This window comes from Electrona antarctica (genome assembly GCF_951216825.1).
Source record: "Electrona antarctica genome assembly, chromosome: 8".
NCBI classification, from domain to species: Eukaryota; Metazoa; Chordata; class Actinopteri; order Myctophiformes; family Myctophidae; genus Electrona; species Electrona antarctica.
The window spans coordinates 22352296-22376126 of record NC_136789.1 but is presented as its reverse complement, the minus strand read 5'-3'; the positions used below and the strand labels follow the sequence as shown (position 1 = coordinate 22376126).

The following is a 23831-nucleotide window of genomic DNA, read 5'->3' as shown; positions in this document are numbered from 1 at the left end:
TTGATTTTACCTCTGCTTTCAACAGCATGCAGATACACATCCTTCTGCAGAGACTCATTGACATAGGCGTAAATGGAGGTATTATCCATCTTGTCAGAGACTTCCTCTCTGACCGTCCTCAACAGGTCTGTGTTAATGATACTATGTCCGACATCACTGTGCTTAACACCGGTGCTCCCCAGGGGACTATCTTATCCCCCTTACTTTTCTCCTTATATACAAATGAATTCCAGTTAGACCAGGATATGTTTCATTTGTTCAAATATGCGGATGGTATGGCCCTGGTTGCCTTACTGAAGAAGGGGGACACAGCGGGGGAGGAAGCATACAGAGTACATGTGTCATCTCTTCAGAACTGGTGCGATAAAAGCTCCTTAGGGATCAATGTGACAAAAACAAAATAACTTGTCATTCATGAAAAGGAACCTGTGCAGTCCATTACAATTGGTGGACAAATAGTGGAGGTAGTAGACAATTTTAAATACTTAGGCACATATTGTTTTTTTTATCCTTTATTTACCCAGGGAGGTAGCTGAGCACAGGTGCTCATTTTAGCAACGCCCTGCACATAGAAACACACAGACAGACACACATTAAAACCTGGGAGCTGACCAGTACAACCACAGTCTTATACTGTTGGCCACTAAGCAGCTCCAGGGGGAGCAGTTGGGGGTTCAGTGCCTTGCTCAAGGGCACTTCAGCGGTGTTGGGTGAGTGATGACAATCACTTCCCCACCCAGATTCTTCCTGCCCGTCCGGGGAATCGAACCGGCAACCTTTCGGCTACAAGGGCGCTCCTCTAACCCTTAGGCCACCGTTGCCCCATATATTGACAGCAAACTCAATTTCAGTGAAAATACTGACCAGATTTTTAAAACCTGTAACCAAGCATATCATTAAAAACCTGATAGAGGGAATCTTGACTTTTAACATGGCAATGTGGTATGGCAATCTAAATGTAAAAGGAAGAAGCATGCTGCAGCGAATAGTGAACCTAGCCTCAAAAATCATTGGGAAGAGACAGAAACAATTAGGTTGTATCTACAAGGAGGTACTTCGTAAAAAAGCTGTCAAGATAGAAAACGACCCCTCTCATCCACTCTGCAGGGAGTTCGAACTACTTTCCTCTGGTAGGCGGTACAAAGTACCAAAAGTTAACCGTAACATTTAAAAAAAATCCTTCATACCAAATGCCATTAAGGCACTAAATGATATCATGTCTCGCTAGATTTGTTGTTTTTCCAACAAAAAATATCTCCACATTTTGTAACTTAGTCATACTACAGTACAGTATCACAAAAGGTAACAAAAATAGCCAATCTACAAGCTCATTTTGAGTTTGTAGATCTTTGCAGATCTAGATGAGTTTGTAGATCTAGATGTTTGCATGTTATTTATTTGTTAAATATCTATGAACTTAGGCTATAGACTTCACAATTCTTCTCACCGGGGAGCCTCGTCTCTCAGGCAGAAAAAAAGTTAGAACATTTTAGGCCCTACACACACTGAAGATCCTGAGGAAAATTGATGTGATGTAAACTGTGTCTTTAGTACAGGTCACAGTGCATTTAGGGGGTATAAGCAGGGAAGGCATGAAGAAGTGGCATGAAGAAGTCAGGCATGTCCACTCGCATCTGCCTTTAAATAACCTTAGTGTTTTAGCGGTGTAACACGCTCTATGCCCAAGCGCTGGCCCCTAGAGGAGATGCTGATCCGGAGTCTTGTATTGGGCTGTCCCTGGAGACAACACAACTACTGCACTTCTACACTACAGTTATAGCCTTGTTTGCCTTCTTAGAAGGTCAATACATTATAGGATGAATTTGATCGTGTCTCAGACCCGTTCCCTGTGAGTCTGCCCTGTCAAATTCTCTTTAGTATTAATTACATCCATTTTCCAGACTCCATCTGGCTCAAATTCCCTTCCCTCACAGACCAGGGGAGAAAGAGCCAAATTATTTATCTTTGTCACAATTGGGTACATGTCAGTCAGATAAAATGAAGACCCAAAATGTCTAGTGTTCTGTAAATGTAAGGTGACTGAATTAAAGTAAATTCTATGTTTGAGCTAGATGGATTGCATTATCCTAGGCAGTGGCCCTGAGATGAGTTAGAGAGAGATGCAGCCACTGCACTGGAATTACACTCTCATGTAATTCGTCCTCCCTCAGGAATGAGAGTTATAGCATAAGACCTCCTGAACTAATAAATCATGAAAGGTGCTGTCCAGCGAAAATGTTCACAGACCCAATAGTATAAAGAACACCCTAGGGAAAGAACACAGCAACCCAAGGGAAAGAACACAGCAACCCAAGGACATGACATTTTCACCTGAATCGTTTACATTTCGTTACTGTAGGCTACTATATAAATCTGAGCTATTATTATGTCCAAAACTGTTACTGTTCAGTAAAAGCGAGGGGGGAAAAAATGGGAAAAAATGATCTGTGTTCCATCCAATGTAGTTCTTAGTGGTGAGACTTAACCACATCCAACCAGGTGTTCCAATTTGGGCAAGTCGTTTGAAAATATTATATTAGTACTGAAAATATTCATGCATGAATCTGTATTCTTCTTCTGCTTTTTCCTCATTATTGATAGTGACGCTGTTAGTGATGAGGACAATCATGGCGATAACGATGCAGATAATGATGATAATTAATCTTTGCGGCAGCAGCAATAATACATAAGCTCCCTAAAATCAATAAGCTATAAAGCAGCAGATATGGCATGACAATTAAGACTACTTAATCTGTAAAATGTCCTCTTCTGTTCCTCTTTTGTTTTGCAGTCAAGCCGACGGTGATACACACGGATATGTTTGTCAACAGTATTGGGCCAGTGAATGCCATCAACATGGTGAGTAACACTGACTTAACAATAATGAATGTTGCATAGACCAACACTGCAGTTTAGAGGCTTATATCATTTGCTTTCATGTTATATTTAAATCAGGATGATTCTTGAAGTATTGTATGTATCTCCTAATTATCCTATTATTGAGTCTTTCAAGTGGTTAATTACCACAAAGGGATAGCTATTCTTTCAAAGCTGATGCCAAAACACAAAAATAGCTGTCACTTTAGATATTTAATGTCTGTTATTATTTTGGAGTAATATGTGGGCAACCCAATAGCCACCTAATGCCCTGATCAGTGACTCCTCAGTCCCATTCCTGAGTCATGGCCACGTTTCCCAAAGAGATCCTACTTAGGGAGTTACGTGCAGTGCAGTCCTTACAAAGGCTAAGGTAAGAAGGCTGCCTTAAGTTACGGTTGTTTCTCTCAACACAGTCTAAGCACTACGCAGTATCTTAAGCATGCACTTAACCAGTTGGAGCTGTCCAGTCGATGCCAGACTAACTGATTGTTCCATGCAACGTCCTTATAAGTACAAGTTTGGGTGGTTAGTGTGATTGTACTCGGCCCATCAATCAAATAATGCTGAAAATTAACACGTTTTAAGCGCTGTTGCACAATGTTTGCTTATAAGATATAGTGGAGTAGAATATACAGTACCATACAATGGAAATACTTTTAAGTAAAGTAAAACTACCTCAAAATTGTACTTATACTAAAATATTAAATACTTGCAGTATTTGAGGAAACGTGCTTAGATGTTCCACCACTGCCAAGTGGTGAGGAGTAGGCTCTATTGTCCTGGTTCTCTGGGGTGCCATTCACATGGAAGCCTCATGAACGCATTGTACTACATACAAGGCTTATGCTATTTCTAGACTTTGAAGACGAGAATACAGGCTAGCGTAGAGGAGTTAAGCTGCATCGACGCTAAAAAAAAGTCTAGGATAAGGGGTGGTGGTTGAGGAGCGAGATTAGAAAGAGGAGAGAGTGAGTGGGAAATACACAGACCGAGCACTGCAGTCAACGTGCGTCACAGAAGGGTCGCACCGTATTCTATTACTGTCTTAGTGTCTCACACAGTGCTATCTGATATTTCCAATCACATTGCAATTCACTGTAATAGTAGGCTGTACCTATACAGCAGTGGTTTCAAACCTTTTGTGCCCGAGGGCAGCACACCAAGTCCAAAATGTTACTCCTGTATGTCGATCTAAGGGATATTTCACTTTAAAAAATGTTTTGGGTCATTTTATCGTCTACTCAGGCTTTTGGGAACACCCCGGACAGTTTTAAGTTGCTTGATTCAGATATTTGATATACATTTTATCAGACCCTTCCTATACAAACCCATTGTAACTTCAAACTCCATTTTAACCATGATAGATTAATCGAAAACACCCATACTGCCCTCCTAATATGCGAGGGGTTGTGTTTTAATATTTTCATTTATGATTGAGTGGTGCAGCCACTCCATTGCCTAGCAATGTGTGTCCCTGGCTGGGTCCGTCCGTGCACGAAAATAGCATTTGGTTGGTTTTTACCACCAAGTCTCACTGTTGCACAGCCACACACAGCCACAAACAGCCACGCACACGCACACACACTTACTTCGGGTGTGACAGTACAGTACAGTGACAGTAGAGGGACCCCCTGGGGACCCCCACACTCTGTCATTTCTCAACCGTTTTGTACGCGGGGCACCTCGCTGGAACCATGCAGCCCGGCCCCCTGGGCGTGTTCCTGGGGGTCTGGATGTTCCGGGGACCCCCTGGGGAACCCCACACTGAGTTGCACCACTCAGAAGTTACAATGGGTTTGTTTAGGAAGGGGGCGTGTCTGAAAAAATGAATATCAAATATCTAAATAGTGAGTCGAGCAACTTAAAAACTGTCCGGGGCTCACAAAAGCCAGAGTAGTCGATACAATTACCCAAATGATTATTATTTTTAATTGAAATATCTCGAGAGCTGCTATAGGCAAGTGAGTCGCCAAGGGGAGCAGCCGATGGCTGTGCATGTCAATGATTACGCTGTCTGAGGTGACAAGATGTGGTGGACGGAATAATTTGTCACTTAAAGAAAAACAAGCGCTGCCTTATATATATTCTCCGGTCAATGACTGTCTGGTGGAGTTAAGACAGTTGTTGTGATCTGCATGCATCCTTCTACTGTAATTACATTCAACCCATACAGATAGAGGACGTGCGTGGGCTTGTACTATACAGTATGTGTATACACACATTTTTGTCTGGTCATGAATTGTATGCACCATGTTTTACTATCATGGTCGAAGGTCGAAGGTCCTAGTTCTGGTTGGACTGGTTAGGTGTTATATGGTTAGTTTTGGGGTGAGGGATCACGATTTTGAGTTTAGGGTTAGGCTCAAATCAGATTAGATTATCTGCTCAGATTAAGTAAAAATTTAAATTTTAAAGAAAAATCTGCTGTGTGTGTGTGTGTGTGTGTGTGTGTGTGTGTGTGTGTGTGTGTGTGTGTGTGTGTGTGTGTGTGTGTGTGTGTGTGTGTGTGTGTGTGTGTGTGTGTGTGTGTGTGGCTGTGCGCGTGCGTGCGTATGCGTGTAAATGTGTTTTTGATTGATTGATTTTGATTGGAATATTTATTAACAGTTTGCAGAATTACAGTACATTTCAAGCACAAACTCAATACAAAGACTGGTAACTGTGAGTGGACGACCCAATAAAGCATTACACTTGTTTAGGTCCACCATGTTCAATTCATCAAAACATTTAGAGACGTACAAATAGACACTTCTATATAGTCAAAGAACAGAACAGGAATTCATCATAGTGTACAGTATGAATGTGTATGAATGTCATGTACGTGTGAGTGAGTCCCCGCTACGATCCGCACGTTTCTACGTTAGCTGCAACGCCTGTTTGCTCACATGAAGGGTTGATTGATTGCTCTGCTGTCCGACGTAATCAGCGGCACTGTCCCGGTGCTTTCACGCTAAAACACATGACAAATGCGGCGGCCGGGGACGGCAGATTGTTTTGAAGAGGAAGGGATTATATTGGATATTGGAATAGAACGACAGAGCTGGACGGAGGAGCGGGGTGGGTTAGGGTGCATCAAAGCATGAACACCACTGGGAATTATTACTTTTTTTTAAGATTATCTTTTTGGGCATGTTCTACTTTAGTGACAGCGAGTGGAGATGGGACAGGCAGGATAGAGTGGGGTTCATGAACTCAGGGCCAGCTGTGGGAAGGACTTAGCCTTCTTGGGATATGAAGGGCTGTCATGATTATGACATTTTACTTGATGATTAATTGTCACTCAATTAATTGCGATTAACAATTTAATTGTGTTTCTGTCATTGAACATTATTGGAACATTATGAATAAAAATTACATTTCTGTTTGGCTTTTAGCCTTCGTAAACAAAAGTTGCACAGGCCATAATACTTCAAAATAAACATAATAGTGGAAATAGCCGATCTACAACCTCAAAACATGTCACATTGCGACACATTTTGAGCTTGTAGATCTGCCATTTCCACCCTTTTGAAGTTTTGGAAAAATGTATTGACATTTTTAACATGGAAATTATTATGACGATTATAGCGATTATTAAAAAAAATAATTGTGATTATCTCAAATAATTGTGATTAGGTGATTATGTAATAATTGCGACAGGCCTAGATATGTGTTCTACCAGGTGAACTACCTCATTGCCCACGGTTGGGATTTTCTTTTAAATTTTAGCTTACATGAAATCAATATATGGCAACATTATGATGATGATTTGGCTGGAAGGAAGAGACAGAAGGGGATAAATAGGGTGATACTGCAGCATTGGCAGGATATCCCCACTCATCGCTGCGTTGCATTATCAAATTTCAACCTTCAAATCTCATTTAGGAGTTTTTAGTGCAGATTTTGGCTTTGTCGTTCGACTATACCGTATGCTTTGCCAGGAAGTTAATGTGTCCTCTTGTGTCCTCTCGCATATACAAATCCCCTGACCTGACTTTCTCTTTCCCCTGTTCTTCATTGTGAGCCGCCAGGCCAAAGCATTCCACAAATACCACAGAATATATAAGAAAGACTGACAGCTCTCACTCTCTCTCTTCCCTGGCTCCATCCTTATCACTCCTCCCGACTTTCTCCCACTACACACTCCATCACACGTCTCCGTTACCTCATGCCTCTGTTGACAAGACTTTGATCCCTCTTATGTGCTTTGCAACACAGTTCTTGGGAGGGGCTGAACAGGAGAGGTTTTGTTGGACTGAGGGCAAAGCACTGGCAACGGTGGGTTGTGAGGTTAGATAATACTTTAGTCAAACAATAGGAGCAAGCAAATTGCCCACCTGAATAATAATTACATTTTAACGCTCTTTAGCAAGGACAAAAGGATTTCACAGCTGAGGAAAGCTGTGGACTGAGGAAAAAGTGCCCCTGAATTATTATTTCATAGTCCAGTTTCCTTTGTCGTCTGTTAAGTCATTTTCATAGCCGAGTGATTGTTTAACACTCTCAGAGTCCTTATAGAGTCTCAAAACTAATAGGCGGATAAGTATCATTCTTCTGAACACTGCAAGCAGAGCAAGGGCGCCTTTACTAAATATTTTCCAAATAATGTAATTTTTGTAAATTCATGATCACAGAGCAATCGTCACTCCATGCAGACTAGTATTTTTGAGATATGCATCCCAAGAGGCTATATGGACTGGAACTAACCATGGGTGAAAGCTGTCCATCCACTTTATGCAATCTATACTACTGTGCTCCTGTCCCTCCGGCTCATGGGATATTCCGGTACTGGTAAATTGCAAAAGACTGAAATACCAAGTTACAATGTACTTGGTAATAATAGGCTACCGTATGCATGTCAAAAAATATATATTTTTTAGCATATGTCTTAGATTTCAGCAAAGCTCTTCTTACTTATACTAACTTTGGTCTTGCTAAATCGTTTTGTTCTTATTGGTGAATTTCAAGAAGATCACTATGTCCATTTGGAGTCATGGCTACTATAAACCGCATAGCGTTGTTCCCTCACGCTGAAAGCACACAAAAGGTCATAATATTTGCCAAATCTAAAGAGAACAGCTGAAAACAGCTTTACACTGCAATAGTATAATAGATGTGGACTGGAAGTGTCATGCCAAACCATGTTGGTATGTGAGTGCTAGTAATGCGCAGTGACAAACCTCCACGCAGACATGCCCAGGTGGACGTGTGCTGAGGTCCACTAGTGCATCATTTTAGCCCACAGTGCCCAGTATGTGTATCATGCGATACCTAGAGACTGTGAATGTCATGAGGAACAAAGGGATCATACCACCGCACCTCAAGCCAAAACTCAGGCTGGTCCGATGCATCTCAGGTGCGGGACTGGTACAGTATGTATGAAGAAGGAAGGCAATGACCTGGTGATGATGTGTTGACATCGAAACGTCACGTTATTTGCCTGTAATTAACCTATTTTGACCTGAGATCAGATTTTAAAAATGTCTTCTACATCCTGACAGTTTTCTGAAAAAGCTATGTTTCTGTCAGTGGTTCTTCGATTTTTCAAAAATAGCAGACCTACAAGCTCGTAGCGCGCCACTCGGTGGCGTGCTATGAGCTTGTAGATCTGCTATTTTTCAATAGCTAAAGCATAACATAATGCTAACACCAAGAGGGGTTCCCGCCCAAAATGGGTTTAAAAGGCTTTAATTGTTTGAGTTTGCTCCAGTGCCTTCCTTCTTCAGACAGCATTGCCCTTTAGACTATACTATAACATTGTAGCATCATATTATTTTCCCTATAGTGATGCCACCATGCCACACTACTGTTCAAGGTGTTCACTCACCGTCCAAAGATTTGTCTTTGCCTATTACAGCCTGTATATATCCTGCACTGTACTGCACACATCATATCCCTGCCCCCCCATTACTTTATTCTACTTTATTCGTTTATTTAGTCGGGACAGTGTATATTGATGCACATTACATTAAAGATGCAGTGTAAATATACCAGATTTAGCAAAACATGCTAATTTCCATCTGCAGTCCCCAGACATCAAACATCAAACAATAGAAACAGGACTGACATACAGGACATAGCATACATATACCTAGTACATTTCAAACGTAATAAGACTAGTAAGAATAAAAACTAAGAAAAGATTAAACTATTATTAGGGTAGGTTTACTCTATTTTGGACTAAGCGTCATACATGATCACAAGACTGGTTATTTTTTAACCATTGTTTCAATTGTCCTTTAAAAGCTGTGAAAGTGGGGATCTCCCTCAGTGTGAGAGGGAGCTCATTCATTTTAGATTTTCTTTTTAACTCTTAGGATTTAGAAGAGTGCTTCTCAAAAATCGCAGATCCACAAGCTGCAAGCTTGTACATCTGCCATTTTTTAAAGATATCTCTTCTGGGGGTCCCTGGCACAACATATTTTCAGATGTGGAGGGGTCCACACCCACAGCCAAATACATCAGAGAACTACTGATTTAGAAGGCATTTGTAGAATCAGCCTCAGGTCTTACGGTATGTAGTCTCTCGAGACAGACTGTGACTAGGGCACTGATTTTCATTGCCAATGGGTACCCAGATTGGGTCTTATGGGTTAACTCTGCCATTGTACACATGGAACTAAATGTCAGAGTTAAATTAACATTCATGATTTTACAGTGTGGTCTTAGTAAGTTAGTGGGAGGTGAAATGTTGATTCACAGTTCTATGTCTTCATATAAGTTCAAAGGAGCAAGAGTGTTAGGCCTATGTAGTATTATAATCGGCAATGTGGTGTCATGTTATTGGCACAATTTAACATGAATGTGTCATAAACCAACAAGGATACCGCATATAAATATGATAGCGAAATATATGATATGGTTAAAATCGTACTCATAGGTTTTGAGATAATGCTATGTTTAACCTTGTGTTAATGATGTTTTGCCTTGTAGTTTAACTACTAATTGCTACATCTACAATGTTTGTTTTCTCCACAATCAGGAGTACACCATCGACATCTTTTTTGCCCAGACCTGGTACGACAGAAGGTTAAAGTTCAACAGTACGATGAAGGTGCTACGGCTAAACAGCAACATGGTGGGCAAAATCTGGATTCCGGACACATTCTTCCGGAACTCCAAAAAGGCAGACGCCCACTGGATCACCACACCTAACCGCATGCTCCGTATTTGGAATGATGGCCGAATACTCTACACGCTGAGGTGAAACATTAAGAATGCTTAAGGCCCTGGCATACAGAGTATAACACAAGGCCTCGTAGATATATTTGTATACCCTGAAATAGACACAATTATCGTACTTCAGAAACTGTGAGAATAAGGAGGAAATAAATGGGATAGGATGTAATTTGCCCACATCCGTTTCACCTGTACATACAATATAGTACAGACTAGAACACAAGCTGAGGTAGGTATACTGTATCAGACAGTATACAGTTGGGTGCCACCGATATTGTCCCTTATCATTTGACCCATTTAGGCCTGACCTCAACATTTTAAAAAATCCTTCTAAATCCTCCAGTTTTCTGAAATAAATATTTTCACGATTTTTCAAAAATAGCAGACCTACAAGCTCGTAGCGCGCCACTCGGTGGCGCGCTATGAGCTTGTAGATCTGCTATTTTTCAATAGCTAAATTATAACAATGTTTAAAACACCAAAAGGGGTTCCCGGCCAAAATGTGTTAACTGTCCTTTTGCGCAGATCACGCAAACCTCAGCAAAAAGAAAAGGACAATATCGATGGCCTCCAACTGTACCAGTGTTAAACTGTTAACCAGGTTAAATAAAGGTTAGAGTTAGAGACAGTGATATTGACACTGACCTGAATCTATTGCTAATGCAATTGGTTTGGTACTTGACTATTTAGCAACGTCTCACAAGATGTATCATCTTCATTAGGAACCCCATTAGCTGCCAAGGTGACTAGTCATGCTGACTGCTAGCCCTTTTAGGGTCCACAGAAACACAAAGGTATCGGCACACGGACATACACATCTCTTTCTGATTTCTCCTGAGATTTCTAAAATGTATAGCTTTGGCATTTATTAGTGGCCAGAGATTTGTCCCTGTGACCGAAGCAACTGGCATTTCTTTGCTGGCCAGTGACAATTAGAACTCTATTATACTAATTGCCTCAAGGTTCAGGTCCTTTGACCTCAACCAGGGCAAGGTTGTAAAGGGTTCCACATTTCAGGTCGTACGGTGTGTCGCGAATGATGCATTGTTAGTTTGCCATTTTCGACACAGCACACTACGACAAAATATAAATTAGGCATTACAGTGTATCATCAATAATAACAATGTAGAGAACTGTTAGAGACTCAATCAAGCCTTGATGGATGTTCTCCCTCACAAAACATCTTCATTAGTTCGTTAAGGAACTTGGAGTCCAACCAACGGTTAATTAGGATGGCCGCTTTGTTTCACAGCACAATGATACGTGACAGAAGCGAGCGCACGGACGGGTAAAGTCAGTTAAGGTCACATTCTCATTAAGGGGGAGTCTAATGACTCCAAGTCCTGGAGAAAACAGAAAACGCTATTAATTGGAACATGAATTAATAATGCATGTCCTAGGGGGGCTGATTCTCTGTGGAGCAATGTAAGGCAACAATCAATCTTAATGGATTTTTCTCCCCCAAATAGCATAGATAGATTAGGATATATGTTGCGTGTTAGATAGTAACTGCATGAATTTTTATGTTATTTAACCACTTCAACCTCAGCTTTGGGAGGAACAAGAACATTCGGCAAAAATAGCCATTAGCCAATGGCTCAAAATGGCTATTTTGGTGTAGATAATATGGTGTAGGCGGGGGCAAAGCGGTCTGACTGCAGTACTTGTAACTCAAGTCCGTTTCACTAAGAGGAGAGGGTTTAAGTGGTTAATAATAATTACAGAATTGTCTTTGTATTTGCAGGCTGACCATCGATGCCGAGTGCCAGCTTAAACTGAACAACTTCCCAATGGATGAGCACTCATGTCCCCTGGAGTTTTCAAGCTGTAAGTCTCGCCATATGCTGATTACACCTCCTCTCTCCTTCCATATCCATCCATCCATCCATCCATCCATCCATCCATCCATCCATCCATCCATCCATCCATCCCACATTATGCCCGCGCGTGCGGAAATTTAAATATCATTTAAATCTTCACTTTTTTTCCTTTTTTTTTTTAATGACAATTTAAATCAAAAATATACCCCCAAACATAATCCCACTACTGAGGTACTAAGGAGTGAGATTTTTAACAGGATCATATTAAAAGGGAATTACACACACTTAAAGTCTTCATCAAATCAAACGGATTGAGTTTGAGGGTGGTATAACTGTAATGATCATCGGCAGTCCAATTGATGGGTTCAGAGGTTTGAAACAGCAGCAGAATGAGTAAGCTGCCACTATTGGAGGTTTGAAACAGCAGCAGAATGAGTAAGCTGCCACTATTGGAGGTTTGAAACAGCAGCAGAATGAGTAAGCTGCCACTATTGGAGGTTTGAAACAGCAGCAGAATGAGTAAGCTGCCACTAAGGGACTAAAAAGCTGAACCTAATGAAAAGGGACAACTCGCCACAAGAACACTGGCCTTTAATGCTTATTTCAGCATTTTAATACCGGTCTGTGCACCCTACACAGTATAGTATTTACAACTGTGTTTCTCCAAATAAAGGGGAAAAGGAAATACCGTACTAATTATGCATGTCCTGTTTAAAATGGTAAATGGTGCATTTATATAGCGCCTTTATCCAAGGCGCTTTACATAGATTGTGCATTACATTCACCCATTCACACACACATTCATACACCGATTGCGGCGGAAGCCATGCAAGGTACCAACCAGCACATCGGGAGAAATTTGGGGTTCAGTGTCTTGCCCAAGGACACATGGATCATTGGATGTCCTGCTCTACCTATTGAGCCACAGTCGCCCCATGTTTAGATATAGTGTCATTAGTAAACATAAACAGAAGAATATTACCGATACAGCCGCATTAGTAAAGCGTGGAAAGAGAGAGCAGAGAAAACACTGCACTGGGTAATTAGTAGGGCGAGTATGCTAGTTCATCACGAAGGCCTGAGTGTTAGATCGGTGGTTGTCAGGCAGAGATATTGAAGATTGTGTAGCTGAAACAATTAGATCACCTCGAACGAATTGATTCAGCTGTAACCATTTTGTGAAAGTGTCTTGTTTACGAGTCTAGGGGTTGGAATTCACCACGGTGAAATGTGCATCCGGTTTGACTGAGCGTCAACACAATCTGCCGTGTTCAGGGGAGGGAAGCAGGGCGGGGAGGCTTTGGTGGCGCCTGTCAAGAGGGGGATGTTGAACAGCTAGGATGAGTAAGACAGAGGTGCTTTTTCCTCACTGGCAGGTGAGCATGTACGATACAATAGCAGTGACAACGCAGACATGTGTGGGGAGGAATTTGTTGGTATGATGACTAAATTGGGCGGAAAAAAGGAGTGAAAAATAAATAAATCATTGGCTACACTAAATTGGGAAAAAAAGAGAATGTGTTTGTTTGTCAAAGTCATATCCACCATACCTCCTGCTCGGCCAGTATTATTCTGAAGTTGTTTAAGACTGTGACAGAGCCCACAGGGAGCCTTTCTTCCTTGTGAGGAGTGGATTAAAGGGTTCATTTATGCTAATGAGCTTTGCCAAGAAGCTACAGGGCAAGGCACCACTGGATATTCTCCAGAGAATGCTTCCTAAATAGCTGCAGTGTAACTACAAAGAGAAAGGGAACTGTGGGCTCAAAAACAGGACAGAGAAAGGCATTTAAAAATTGATGAAAAGATGTTCTCAGCACTCATAAAATCAGTTTATGTGTCAGTTGAGCTCAATCTCCGAGATCAGCAGGATGCAGCAATTCACCATTTAACATAATTTTCTCAGCACATGCCAAGAATTGCACCTCTTGATGCCCAAAAGGATGGCTCTTTTTAATACAATACTCCACACGAAGGCTTTAGCTCTTGCTGCGTCTGTGCACACCATCAGAGAAGTCATCTCTGTTACCATTGGAACGAAGTTCACGACAGAACGGCTGGATGCTTGTGTTTGTTTTGTGATGGAAACACATTCAATTCCCTGACTGACTCTCCACAATCGCTTCACATATTCCAAAAGCAGCGAATAGCTTCATTTATTGTTGACTCTTCCTCCTGGGTCATTTTTTGCATGATTACACAAACTATTAGACGTCCCTTTTTGTCTATTACAATTAAGCACACTGTTTCCCTGGCAGCAGCACAATTCTAACAGAAGAACATCAAGACACTGTGTTTTAGACGCAATGGCAGATTAAAGGGCAGAATGCTGGATTGGCTCACCGGCGAGCTAAGCTTAATGTGGGTAATGGGCATGGGATACATGCCCATCTGAGGTAATGGGCATGGGATACATGCCCATCTATGGGCATGGGATACATGCCCATCTGAGGTCCAAGACATCACTTCAATTAAAAAGCAAACAAAGAAACAAAACAAAGAAACAAACAAAACATTACAGTACAGTGTGCAACAGGGAAAGTTGATGTTACCAACTCGCTTGGCTCTGGTTGCAAACAATAGGGGGAATGGAGTATAGTATGTAGGACTAGTAGCATGCCAAAGTTTGTGCTATTGCCATTGAGAATGCATTGGGCGTTTAAGTTAAATAACTCCGAAACTACAAATCATTTCAAAGTAAAAAGTTCCAGCATGTGTCTCCACAGTAAGCTGAATTATAAAAAGTGTGAATGGAGTTTCTAGGTGAAAGTGCTTTTTTGACGTGCCAATATCTGCCATTGAGCCCCATTGTGAATTTCTCAAATTTGAAAGCACTATATTTCTAAAAACTATGAAACATTTCAAACATTTCTTTTCAGGCAAACATGTCCACCGTAAGATGAACCTAAATAGGTTTGAATGGGGTTTCTAGGTGTAAGTATGTAGGACTAGTAGCATGCCAAAGTTTGTGCTATTGCCATTGAGAATGCATTGGGCGTTTAAGTTAAATACGGGGGGGGACATATTTTGACAGCAGAAACTGCCTGTCATAATTTCTCCCTCCCTATTCCAAAGCCCCCCCAGGTACATTATATATTTAAACTATTTTCAGCAATGGTACAATTATTTTTTCAGTGGGTAGATCTTGTTGAGCTGGTCATTTTGAAAGTACGTCATAAATGTGTGGGCACCCCTGTGAGTATAGTATCGTCCCCGGGGGGAGGGGAGTGGGGGGGTGATCATTTTCTGCATTCACCCAGCAGATGGCTTGCTGAGATGGCTTTTTGATGAGCGCTCTGTGGGGAGCTGTTAGGGTTTAATGGACACTTTGATGCGTAGATGGGTGAGCCGAGGTCCGAACCGATGACCAGAAGGACGAAATGTGAGGTTGAAAACTTGAAATGTGTGGATGGAATGCGTCCTCAGATAATGCGCACAGTGATTGGCTGGAAGGTGTGTCATTCTGTGCCGTGATTGGCTGAGCGTCACATAACGGGTGTGCCACAGGAGCCAATATAAGGGGAGAGAAAGGTCGGGAGAGAGACGAGAGAGAGAGGTAGGGAGGGAGGGAGGGGGAGAGAAGGGAGAGAGAGGTTGGGAGAAACTCTGCACATACGTTGGTTATGTCATATACCCGAACGGTATGGACTAGTAGTAATAACTAACCCAATTGCCAATTTCTGTTTCTAGCAACAGAATGTGCTGAGAAGAACAACACAATAATTGAATAACCTAGGGTATATTGTAGCCTACACTTTGATGATGGAATAAATGCATTAATTCCGAATGAATTTGTTCATGTAAACGCAGCCACTGTGATTTGCACATTATCCTACTGTAATCGTATTCAACAAAGTAAATTAAATCTAATCCACTGGTGAAAGCGAGCATGGAATCTTCAGCCGGTTTGAGTAAATGGTGACGTGTGATTGGCCAGTCGCTGTGATTGACAGCCTAACCCTAAACCCTAACCTCAGTAAAACTATAATAATATGGGGGCATCACCATTTACTCAAACCCGCTGAAGATTACGAAGGGGAAGGGGATGTGACCAGAGCGCCCAAATCATGTCTGTCTGTCCAGTGTCTCATGTTGTTTTCATGCAGTGGTCCTGTAAATAATAGCCTTCAATTGGGAACCTACTGCTTCTGAACCACGTGGGCCATGGGTCAAGAGCCTATCTCCTGTTTCCATAGTGTGTTGACATGATGCTAGTCTGGGGACTTGGAATTACACCCATTCCAACCCTTGATGCCGAGTGCCAAGCAGAGAGGCATTAACTATCACTTTTCTTTTGGTGTGACTCGGGCTGGTGATTGAACCCCTGACAAAAAAATATGACACCACCATTATTTACAGTAGTTTTCATATTAATTTTTTGTTCATGTTACATCCTGTCCTGTCCTGCTCTGCTTGTTGTATTGTGTTCTAACTGGTCTCATCCATCCAGATGGATACCCCCGGGAGGAGATTGTGTACAAGTGGAAGAGGAGCTCTGTGGAGGTTGGAGACATCCGCTCCTGGAGGCTCTACCAGTTCTCCTTCGTTGGCCTGAGGAACACTACAGAGATCGTCAGGACCGTCTCAGGTAAGATCTACTGGTCTACTGCAGGCTTACATAAATTAGGCCTATAAATGGTAAATGGTGCATTTATATAGCGCCTTTATCCAAGGCGCTTTACATAGATTGTGCATTACAACATTCACCCATTCACACACACAGTCATACACCGATGGCGGCACCAACCAGCACATCAAGAGCAAATAGGGGTTCAGTGTCTTGCTCATGAAGGACACTCCGACACTAACTCTGGGAAGCCTCCAGAGAAGATAAATCACAGCAGCATACTGTAGTTCAGCTTGATTTAGCCTATATTATTATAATGTATTATATTTTATTTTTTGCAATGCCCAGTATTCAAATATTTGAATACTTAAAGGAGCATTCAGTGATTTGGGTGATTTGGAAAACCACCCAGTCCGCCCCGGTAACAAAATGTGCACATGCACACACTCTACAGTGGGGGGAAGTGCAACAGGCCACCAGCATGTGCCCCCACTCGATCATGATTGGAGGAAGGTCCCTCTCATCCTGATTGGATGAAGGCTTTGCCACCCGCCACCAAAACTGAAACTAGGGTTTTTTGACCCCAGGGGCTCACTGGGGACATGGAGGAACTCCTTATATGGTCAGCACACTCTATGGTAGGGAGGATTATCCCAAAAAAAAGGGGAAAAAAGTGACATTTGAATGAAGTGAAATCACTGAATATACCTTTAATGGTTATAGTATGGTTCTAGACGAATCTGGTTGGCTCGTCACCACTTCGGCCCCGAAGTCCCCCCACAATTGAGAGGGGCCAGACTTAATCTGCCTGTGGCAATATGCATTGCAAAGGCAAATGAAGGCTGGCTATGCGAGGCTAGATTTGATTTGCAACCGGGGTATTGCTGATCAAAGAAAACCTATACCTGTAGGTGTGATCAAACCCAGAGAGAGTCAATTTAAATGAAATCTAGACTAGTCCGTAGTTCCGTACTCTACTGTGCTTTCCTCCACAAATTAATTATACCCTGTATTTATTCTTGGCATGTCCTAGCAAGAGTACATGCTGCTGGATTAAAAGACTGTACTGTGCAATAAATAAGAAGGAGAAGAATAGAATAAAATCTGATGTCTATTGGCTGGACTCCACCAGCTAATGACGTATACAGGAATATGAATGTTTGTGAGAAAAGAGAAAATTGCTGCTTTTCCTCGACTTCCTAGCACTTGCAGCGGACAGAAATGTATTGCTTTCTCAAACACTACGAACTCACAGCGCGTCATGCTGCAATGTGTTCAGATCAGTTAACTATAAATCACGCTTAATGTATGTAATGTTGTTCAGTGCAATTATATGGAAATGAGGCTTTATGTAATCTGGGACCTCCCTCCCCGTTGCCTGTGGAAAGGCATGTCTGTCAAGAAAGAGACTTACACCTTTTGGCCAAAACAAGATTTATTTTCATCAGATCAGCTATGTTTGCCACGGGGAACTGACAGAAGGGCACAACAATGGGAAATGAATGCCTGTCGAAATCAAATGTTCCCTCGTAAATTATATTGTTTAATCACTCGCACACATGCACCGACGTTTTAGAATGTATGTGCCCACAGTCCCAAGAGGCATATTCACAGCATAAGGAATGCTGCCTTAGATGTGGGCTATTACTACTACCTCCATACAGTAAACATGGCCATATTTTCGTTTGTTAGTGGAAATTGTGTGAGATGTGTAATGTTAAGAGTCCAGTCAGTCCACAGAAGTGAACCTTTCAAGCTTGTTTTCTCAACTCGCTGTTTTCTGCAAGACATTACTCTATAAGCCATATCTCCAAAACTGGTGGGTCAAACTGAACAACCAATATGTCAATTTGAAGCTATGATTCATGACAATGAAAATTAAAAAATATCCAATGGCAGTCACTCAGGAGTACATAGAGGAGCTACACAGAGGAGTGGTGCACATACATAATGACCCATTTTATTATTCAGTTTTCATACAATTAGCAAAAAGTCCCCCCCCCCCCCCCCCCCCCCCCTTCGCAGGAATGCAGTGTTTGATAGAGCAGAATGCTCTGTTTATTTTAGTTGTCAGCTAACAAAGCGAGGCGCTCTCTCATGCACGTGCACTGTGGCACATCTGTCATGCACGGCTGCCTTGACAGCTGTTTAGCGTTCATACACACATAAATAAGCACACTCACACAGACGCACGCACCTTTGGGAAAGAATACAAGCCTATGTCCACAAACAAGACACATGGGCATGCATACGCAGATTACGCACATGCATACCAATGCGCGCGCGCGCACACACACACACACACACACACACACACACACACACACACACACACACACACACACACACACACACACACACACACACACACACACACACACACACACACACACACACACACACACACACACACACACACACACACACACACACACACAGGATCTGCAGTGTTTTGATCAACTCAAGGAAAGTGTAAAACATGAAAGACTAAATCATATAGGGAGAGAATGCTTGTTCACGTCTTTTGGTCCAAGGAGTTTCTGTATGTACTGTACAGTTGTCTGTTTAGAATTTGCATATCTTTTTATTTTTTGGTCATCAAAGTGTTTTATTGATTTTACAATAAAGCATACAAAATACACATGACTTACACAAAAGAAAGAGACAAGAAAAACAAACAAAAAACAAAACACAACTAGCAGTCAAAAAAGAAAAACCCCAATGGACAACACCCCTCCACATTCTGTTGCTGACAATAGTGATTATATCTGTAATGTATTACCAATTACAAATTGTTAATGCAACCATCCTTTAATATACAAATAAAAGTAGTCCCATATTTCATGGAACTTCCCTTTGACATTGTTCCTCCTGGCAATTGAGTATTCGAAAGATGCAGTTTCCGTCATAAGTTGGGTCCAGTCTGTGATCTCTGGCGTAGCAGAGCTCTTCCAGTTTCTCAATATCAACCTGGCCGCAGTAAGACCTGCAATCACTAATGCATGTTGTGCCTTGGTGACCCCCTGTGGCAGCACTGTGCGATCTCCCAAGAGACCTTGGGCATTCTGGTAGTATTAGCCCCATCCATTCTCCAAGTTTCCCCAGTACCTCTTTCCAGAATGGTATAACCACAGGACATTCCCAAAAAGCATGTAAAAATGTACCATTTTCCCCTTTACATTTCCAACACCGTTTGTCTTCCACCAAGCCCATCCTAAACAGTTTCACAGGGGTATAGTAGAATCTATGTATAATTTTGTAATGTATAAATTTGCTTTTAATATCCCTAGTGGCCCACCCAACTTTGGAAATTATATTTGACCATTTCTCTTCACTTATTTCACATCCTAAATCCCTTTGCCATATTAATCAGAATTTGCATATCTTGAGAAGCGTTCATCCGATCGACTTCACACTGAGGACCCAATGGAGTGCAGTGTTGAGTACAACGTCGATGGAATGAGTGCTTCTTGATAATGCAATCAGCCTTTCTACAGTACAGCTGTAAACAGCATTTCCGGGGGCAAAGCAATCAACAGCCTCCGAACAGGCATGCACTTTGACTGGTCACTCCCTGATGGAGAACTGCACTAGTTTACATAAACAAACTTATCAGACTAGAGAGAACCTATTGCTGTAATCTATACAGTCCTTTCGGGTGTGTCCTCCATGACTTATGAACACAGCATCTGTGTGCGAAACAGCCAGAGAGAGGAGGTGGGTGGCCTTTTAATCCTTGAGTCGTTTTAAACAGCTCTGGAAACTGTAGGGAGCAGGGACGCAATCCTAAGAGGTACGCAAAAAGTGTCAGGCTTCACGCTAATTTGCAGAGCTGCTGGATAAGCTGCACTTAATACGTACAGCTGTAACTATAGGGACCTTAACTAGGGTAGTATTTTACCAGAATCTCACAGTCCATCCAAACGATTCATTCGACTGCAACGATTTGAAGCAGCACTGCATGGGAATGATAGGGAGGGCTACTGCGCGTTGAATGACTGCAGTTATTGAGTCATGTTGTGGTCTGAACCATTGTACAGGTGTGTGCGGAGATAGCTTAATTAAAACTGCCACACCGTGACTTTTCCTCCCAGAGTAAATAGCGTTACATACAGGGAGCCACGTATTGTCAGAAGTGAATGAAAACGAAATTCAGCATTGCTCATTGGGGTGATTAATTAATTCCACAGACTGTGCTGAACTGGGTCAGGTAAAGGCAACAGTGGGAGACTCAGATATAGTATAAAAAAAAAGGAGGACAGACAGGAGAGTATGTGCTCAGGCCTAATGCAGACAGAGGTGGCCATGGCGGCAGGAGAGCCATGGATTTCCTGGCACGAGAAGCACAGGCCTGTCACATGTCCAGTTTTGTGACATCATAACAATGTGTTCTGCATTACTTGTACTTGTGTTCCCCGCGTCATTCTTAACTTTGGACAGGTACATGAAACGGTACATGACGGTACACGAAAGAATAGAGAGGTTTTCAAATGAAAGACATCTGTAGTTCATGTTTTCTTTTGTTTTATCTTTGTATATGTCCGTTTCTATTTGATGTTAATTCTCTCTCCATTCTCTCGATCCGCCATGTCAGTTCTCATCAGGGCATCGAGCAATGCCTGGAAACCTTTGCCTGCATTTGAACACACTTCTACTGTAAGAGAAGGTCACATAAATATACACACAACACTGATGCAAATTGACACACACACACACACACACACACACACACACACACACACACACACACACACAATAGTAGTTGCGCATGTGTGCGCACATGCACACGCAGCACGCACACAAACACACGCATGCACTCGCACAAGCATTATGTGACCCTGAGAGTGACCCCTCTTCCCCAGACTTCCTGCTGCATGACAAGTAAGGAGTATTGTAAGGACACTGGCAGACAGGAGAGAGAGACACAAGAGGACCAGAGAGAGAGAGAGAGAGAGAGAGAGAGAGAGAGAGAGAGAGAGAGAGAGAGAGCAGGACAAAGGATGTTGAAGCCATTGCATCCAAGCACTGGTTAACACTCATGTGAATTTTTTGGTGTTAACCCCTCAGTGGCAGGGTTAAGCTAGCGTAAGAAGCCGGGCCAGCACCCATCTGTCAGCCTGGCGATCAGAAGGGATCAGAGACAAGGGCGGTGGGGTGGGGGGGAGGGGGGTATTGGCAGAAAGAAGGGACTTGGATAAAGAAGGTAGAAGAGTAAAAACTAAAGAATCAAAGGGGGAGAAAACTGCTAGAAATTTGATACTGAAAACACATTCAGTGAAAGAGACAGTACAATTCTCTATGAGTTACAGACCCTTTGGCTCGAGGTTCCTCAATCATTTGCTAGTGACCCCCATTTGTTTCACTCAAACATGGGTCAATAAATGACAATCATTTCACTTGCTGCATAATGAATTGAAGATCCACACCGGTCTTCAAATGTGTATTTCATGGCCATTATGTCAGAGCCAAAAACATCTAGCTTGAACTTTAAAGGAAATACCCAACCTCACACATTGAGGCTAATTGAGGTGACCAAGAGCTATAGCGTGTGAAAACGTGTACGTCACCAAGAGGAGGGCGGCGTCTGAAAAGCTAGGGACGGCCCTCTCGTGGGCATTCAATTCTAGCCCACATCACTCAGAATAGAGTGACGGTGGTATGTTTTTGTAAATATTGAGCTCGTTCTTGGCGACAACATAGTGAACCAACACCAGGATGGATAGAAAGAACGTCGGGCCCAAATACATTACAAGGACAAGGAAAGGCTGTGCTTAGATACTTTGTTGAACGTTATGTCTCTGCGCCCGTGCGCCATACAGCCGAGATCCAAGCCATTCTATGTCTTTTTGTAAACTCGTCAATCTGGGTTCCTTGATGCTGTCTCCATGCTGGAAAGCTGAAATTCTAATTCCGTTTTCTGGCTCATTCCCTCAACGTGACCTGCTGTGGCACTTATTTACTGAGCAAGTCTGCACCATTGTGAGGTCAGTTTAAAAAAAGAACGTATACAAGCACACCGGATAGTCGCTCAATGTAAACAAACCAGACAAGCCAACAAGTACAGTATGGTGGCCGCTACCACGTGACACATATGTTGACGCCCCCTCCAGGAGATTTTGGTACACACTATACGTCACCGTTAAAACTCACTACCTTCAACATCAGAAACAACACAACTCACACTGTAGATTCACATCAGCCTTCAATTCCAGAGACAGAACATGCTTCATTGCCAGCCACTCAGCCAAATTTGGTTCCAAAATGACAGCAAAGGTACAACAGCTTGAACACAGCATACATACAACACAAGCAGCAGCAAAAGAAAACAGAAAAAAAGAAAGAAATGAAAGAAAAACAAGGTTCCTACCCATGGTCATGGATAGAGAGAGAGAGCCCACCTCTCTCTAGTTCATCCTCGGATGAGCCCTCCAGCGGCATCTCCATCGACCAGCGTCATTCTCCCGGCTGCCATCTTCTCACACCCTTGCCCCCCAAGGGACTGCCCATAACTCCGACATCTGTTGGTAACATGTTCCTCCTGGTTGATGCACACAGCACAGCGGTGTAGTAGAACAGGCTGCTTCAGGGTCCATGGCCATGCTATTCAGAGCTGGCTCTTGTACCGCCGTGTACATAGCTCCTATATGGTCAGGGGTTGGAGGGGGACAAGGGACATCATACGTCGGGAGAGAGAGAGAAAGACAATATATATAATGTATCATAGTGTGTGTACCAGCTGTCACAACAACTCACAACAGTCAACATAAGCCACAACACAACATACACTAGCTGCCTAGTATACATATTATAGTATCCTGTCACAACATACACAATTAATATACAGCCTAGTATACAGTATTTTATTTATATACACGTGTCCCAACATGACTCAAGTCGTTGTGAGCTTGTAGATCTGCTATTTTTGTTCCCCCTAGAATAGGGAAGGCATGCTGGGGGTTGATGCTAAGCTAACAATAGATGGCTAACTCACCTTGAGTTTGGTTTGCCATGAATATAAATTCTGAACTTCTCTTTCAACTGTCACACACACGTGACTCATCCTTTTTCACTCCTGACAACTCTACTCAATGAGGTTTAACAGTATTATTTATAAGCTGTTTATTTCACTCTTTTACTTCCAAATATAATATATAACTTGAGTGACACACTGCCTGTCTGTTTGCAGCACTGCAGCAGGTGTGGTGGGGAAGGGGGCGGGGAAACCAGCCTGAAGCCTGCTGTTAGGGAGTGTGTACCAATAACCTGCATTCACAGTGTCTACTTTCTATCTGACAATAACACCTTATTAATGTCTCAATTCAGTGTTTTGCTATGTATTTTTCCTTCTTTTAAGACTATAATATTACCCTTGTGGATGTTGCCCCCAGATGTTAAGCAAGCACACTTTA

At 42.3% G+C, this 23831-nt stretch overlaps 1 protein-coding gene across 5 annotated transcripts in view; it reads left to right on the top strand.

Annotated features, from left to right (window-relative positions):
* gabrg2 (gamma-aminobutyric acid type A receptor subunit gamma2) overlaps window positions 1-23831 on the top strand; it is a gene marked incomplete at its 3' end in the record, with an annotated part of 68861 nt that overhangs the window by 11592 nt on the left and 33438 nt on the right. For all 5 annotated transcript variants that reach the window (XM_079508475.1, XM_079508473.1, XM_079508474.1 and 2 more), the window contains exons 2-5: window positions 2792-2859; window positions 9842-10062; window positions 11783-11865; window positions 16306-16443. In XM_079508475.1, coding sequence (XP_079364601.1) covers window positions 2818-2859; window positions 9842-10062; window positions 11783-11865; window positions 16306-16443 — 484 coding nt within the window. In that variant the 5' untranslated portion in view covers window positions 2792-2817. The remainder of the gene's footprint in view (window positions 1-2791; window positions 2860-9841; window positions 10063-11782; window positions 11866-16305; window positions 16444-23831) is intronic.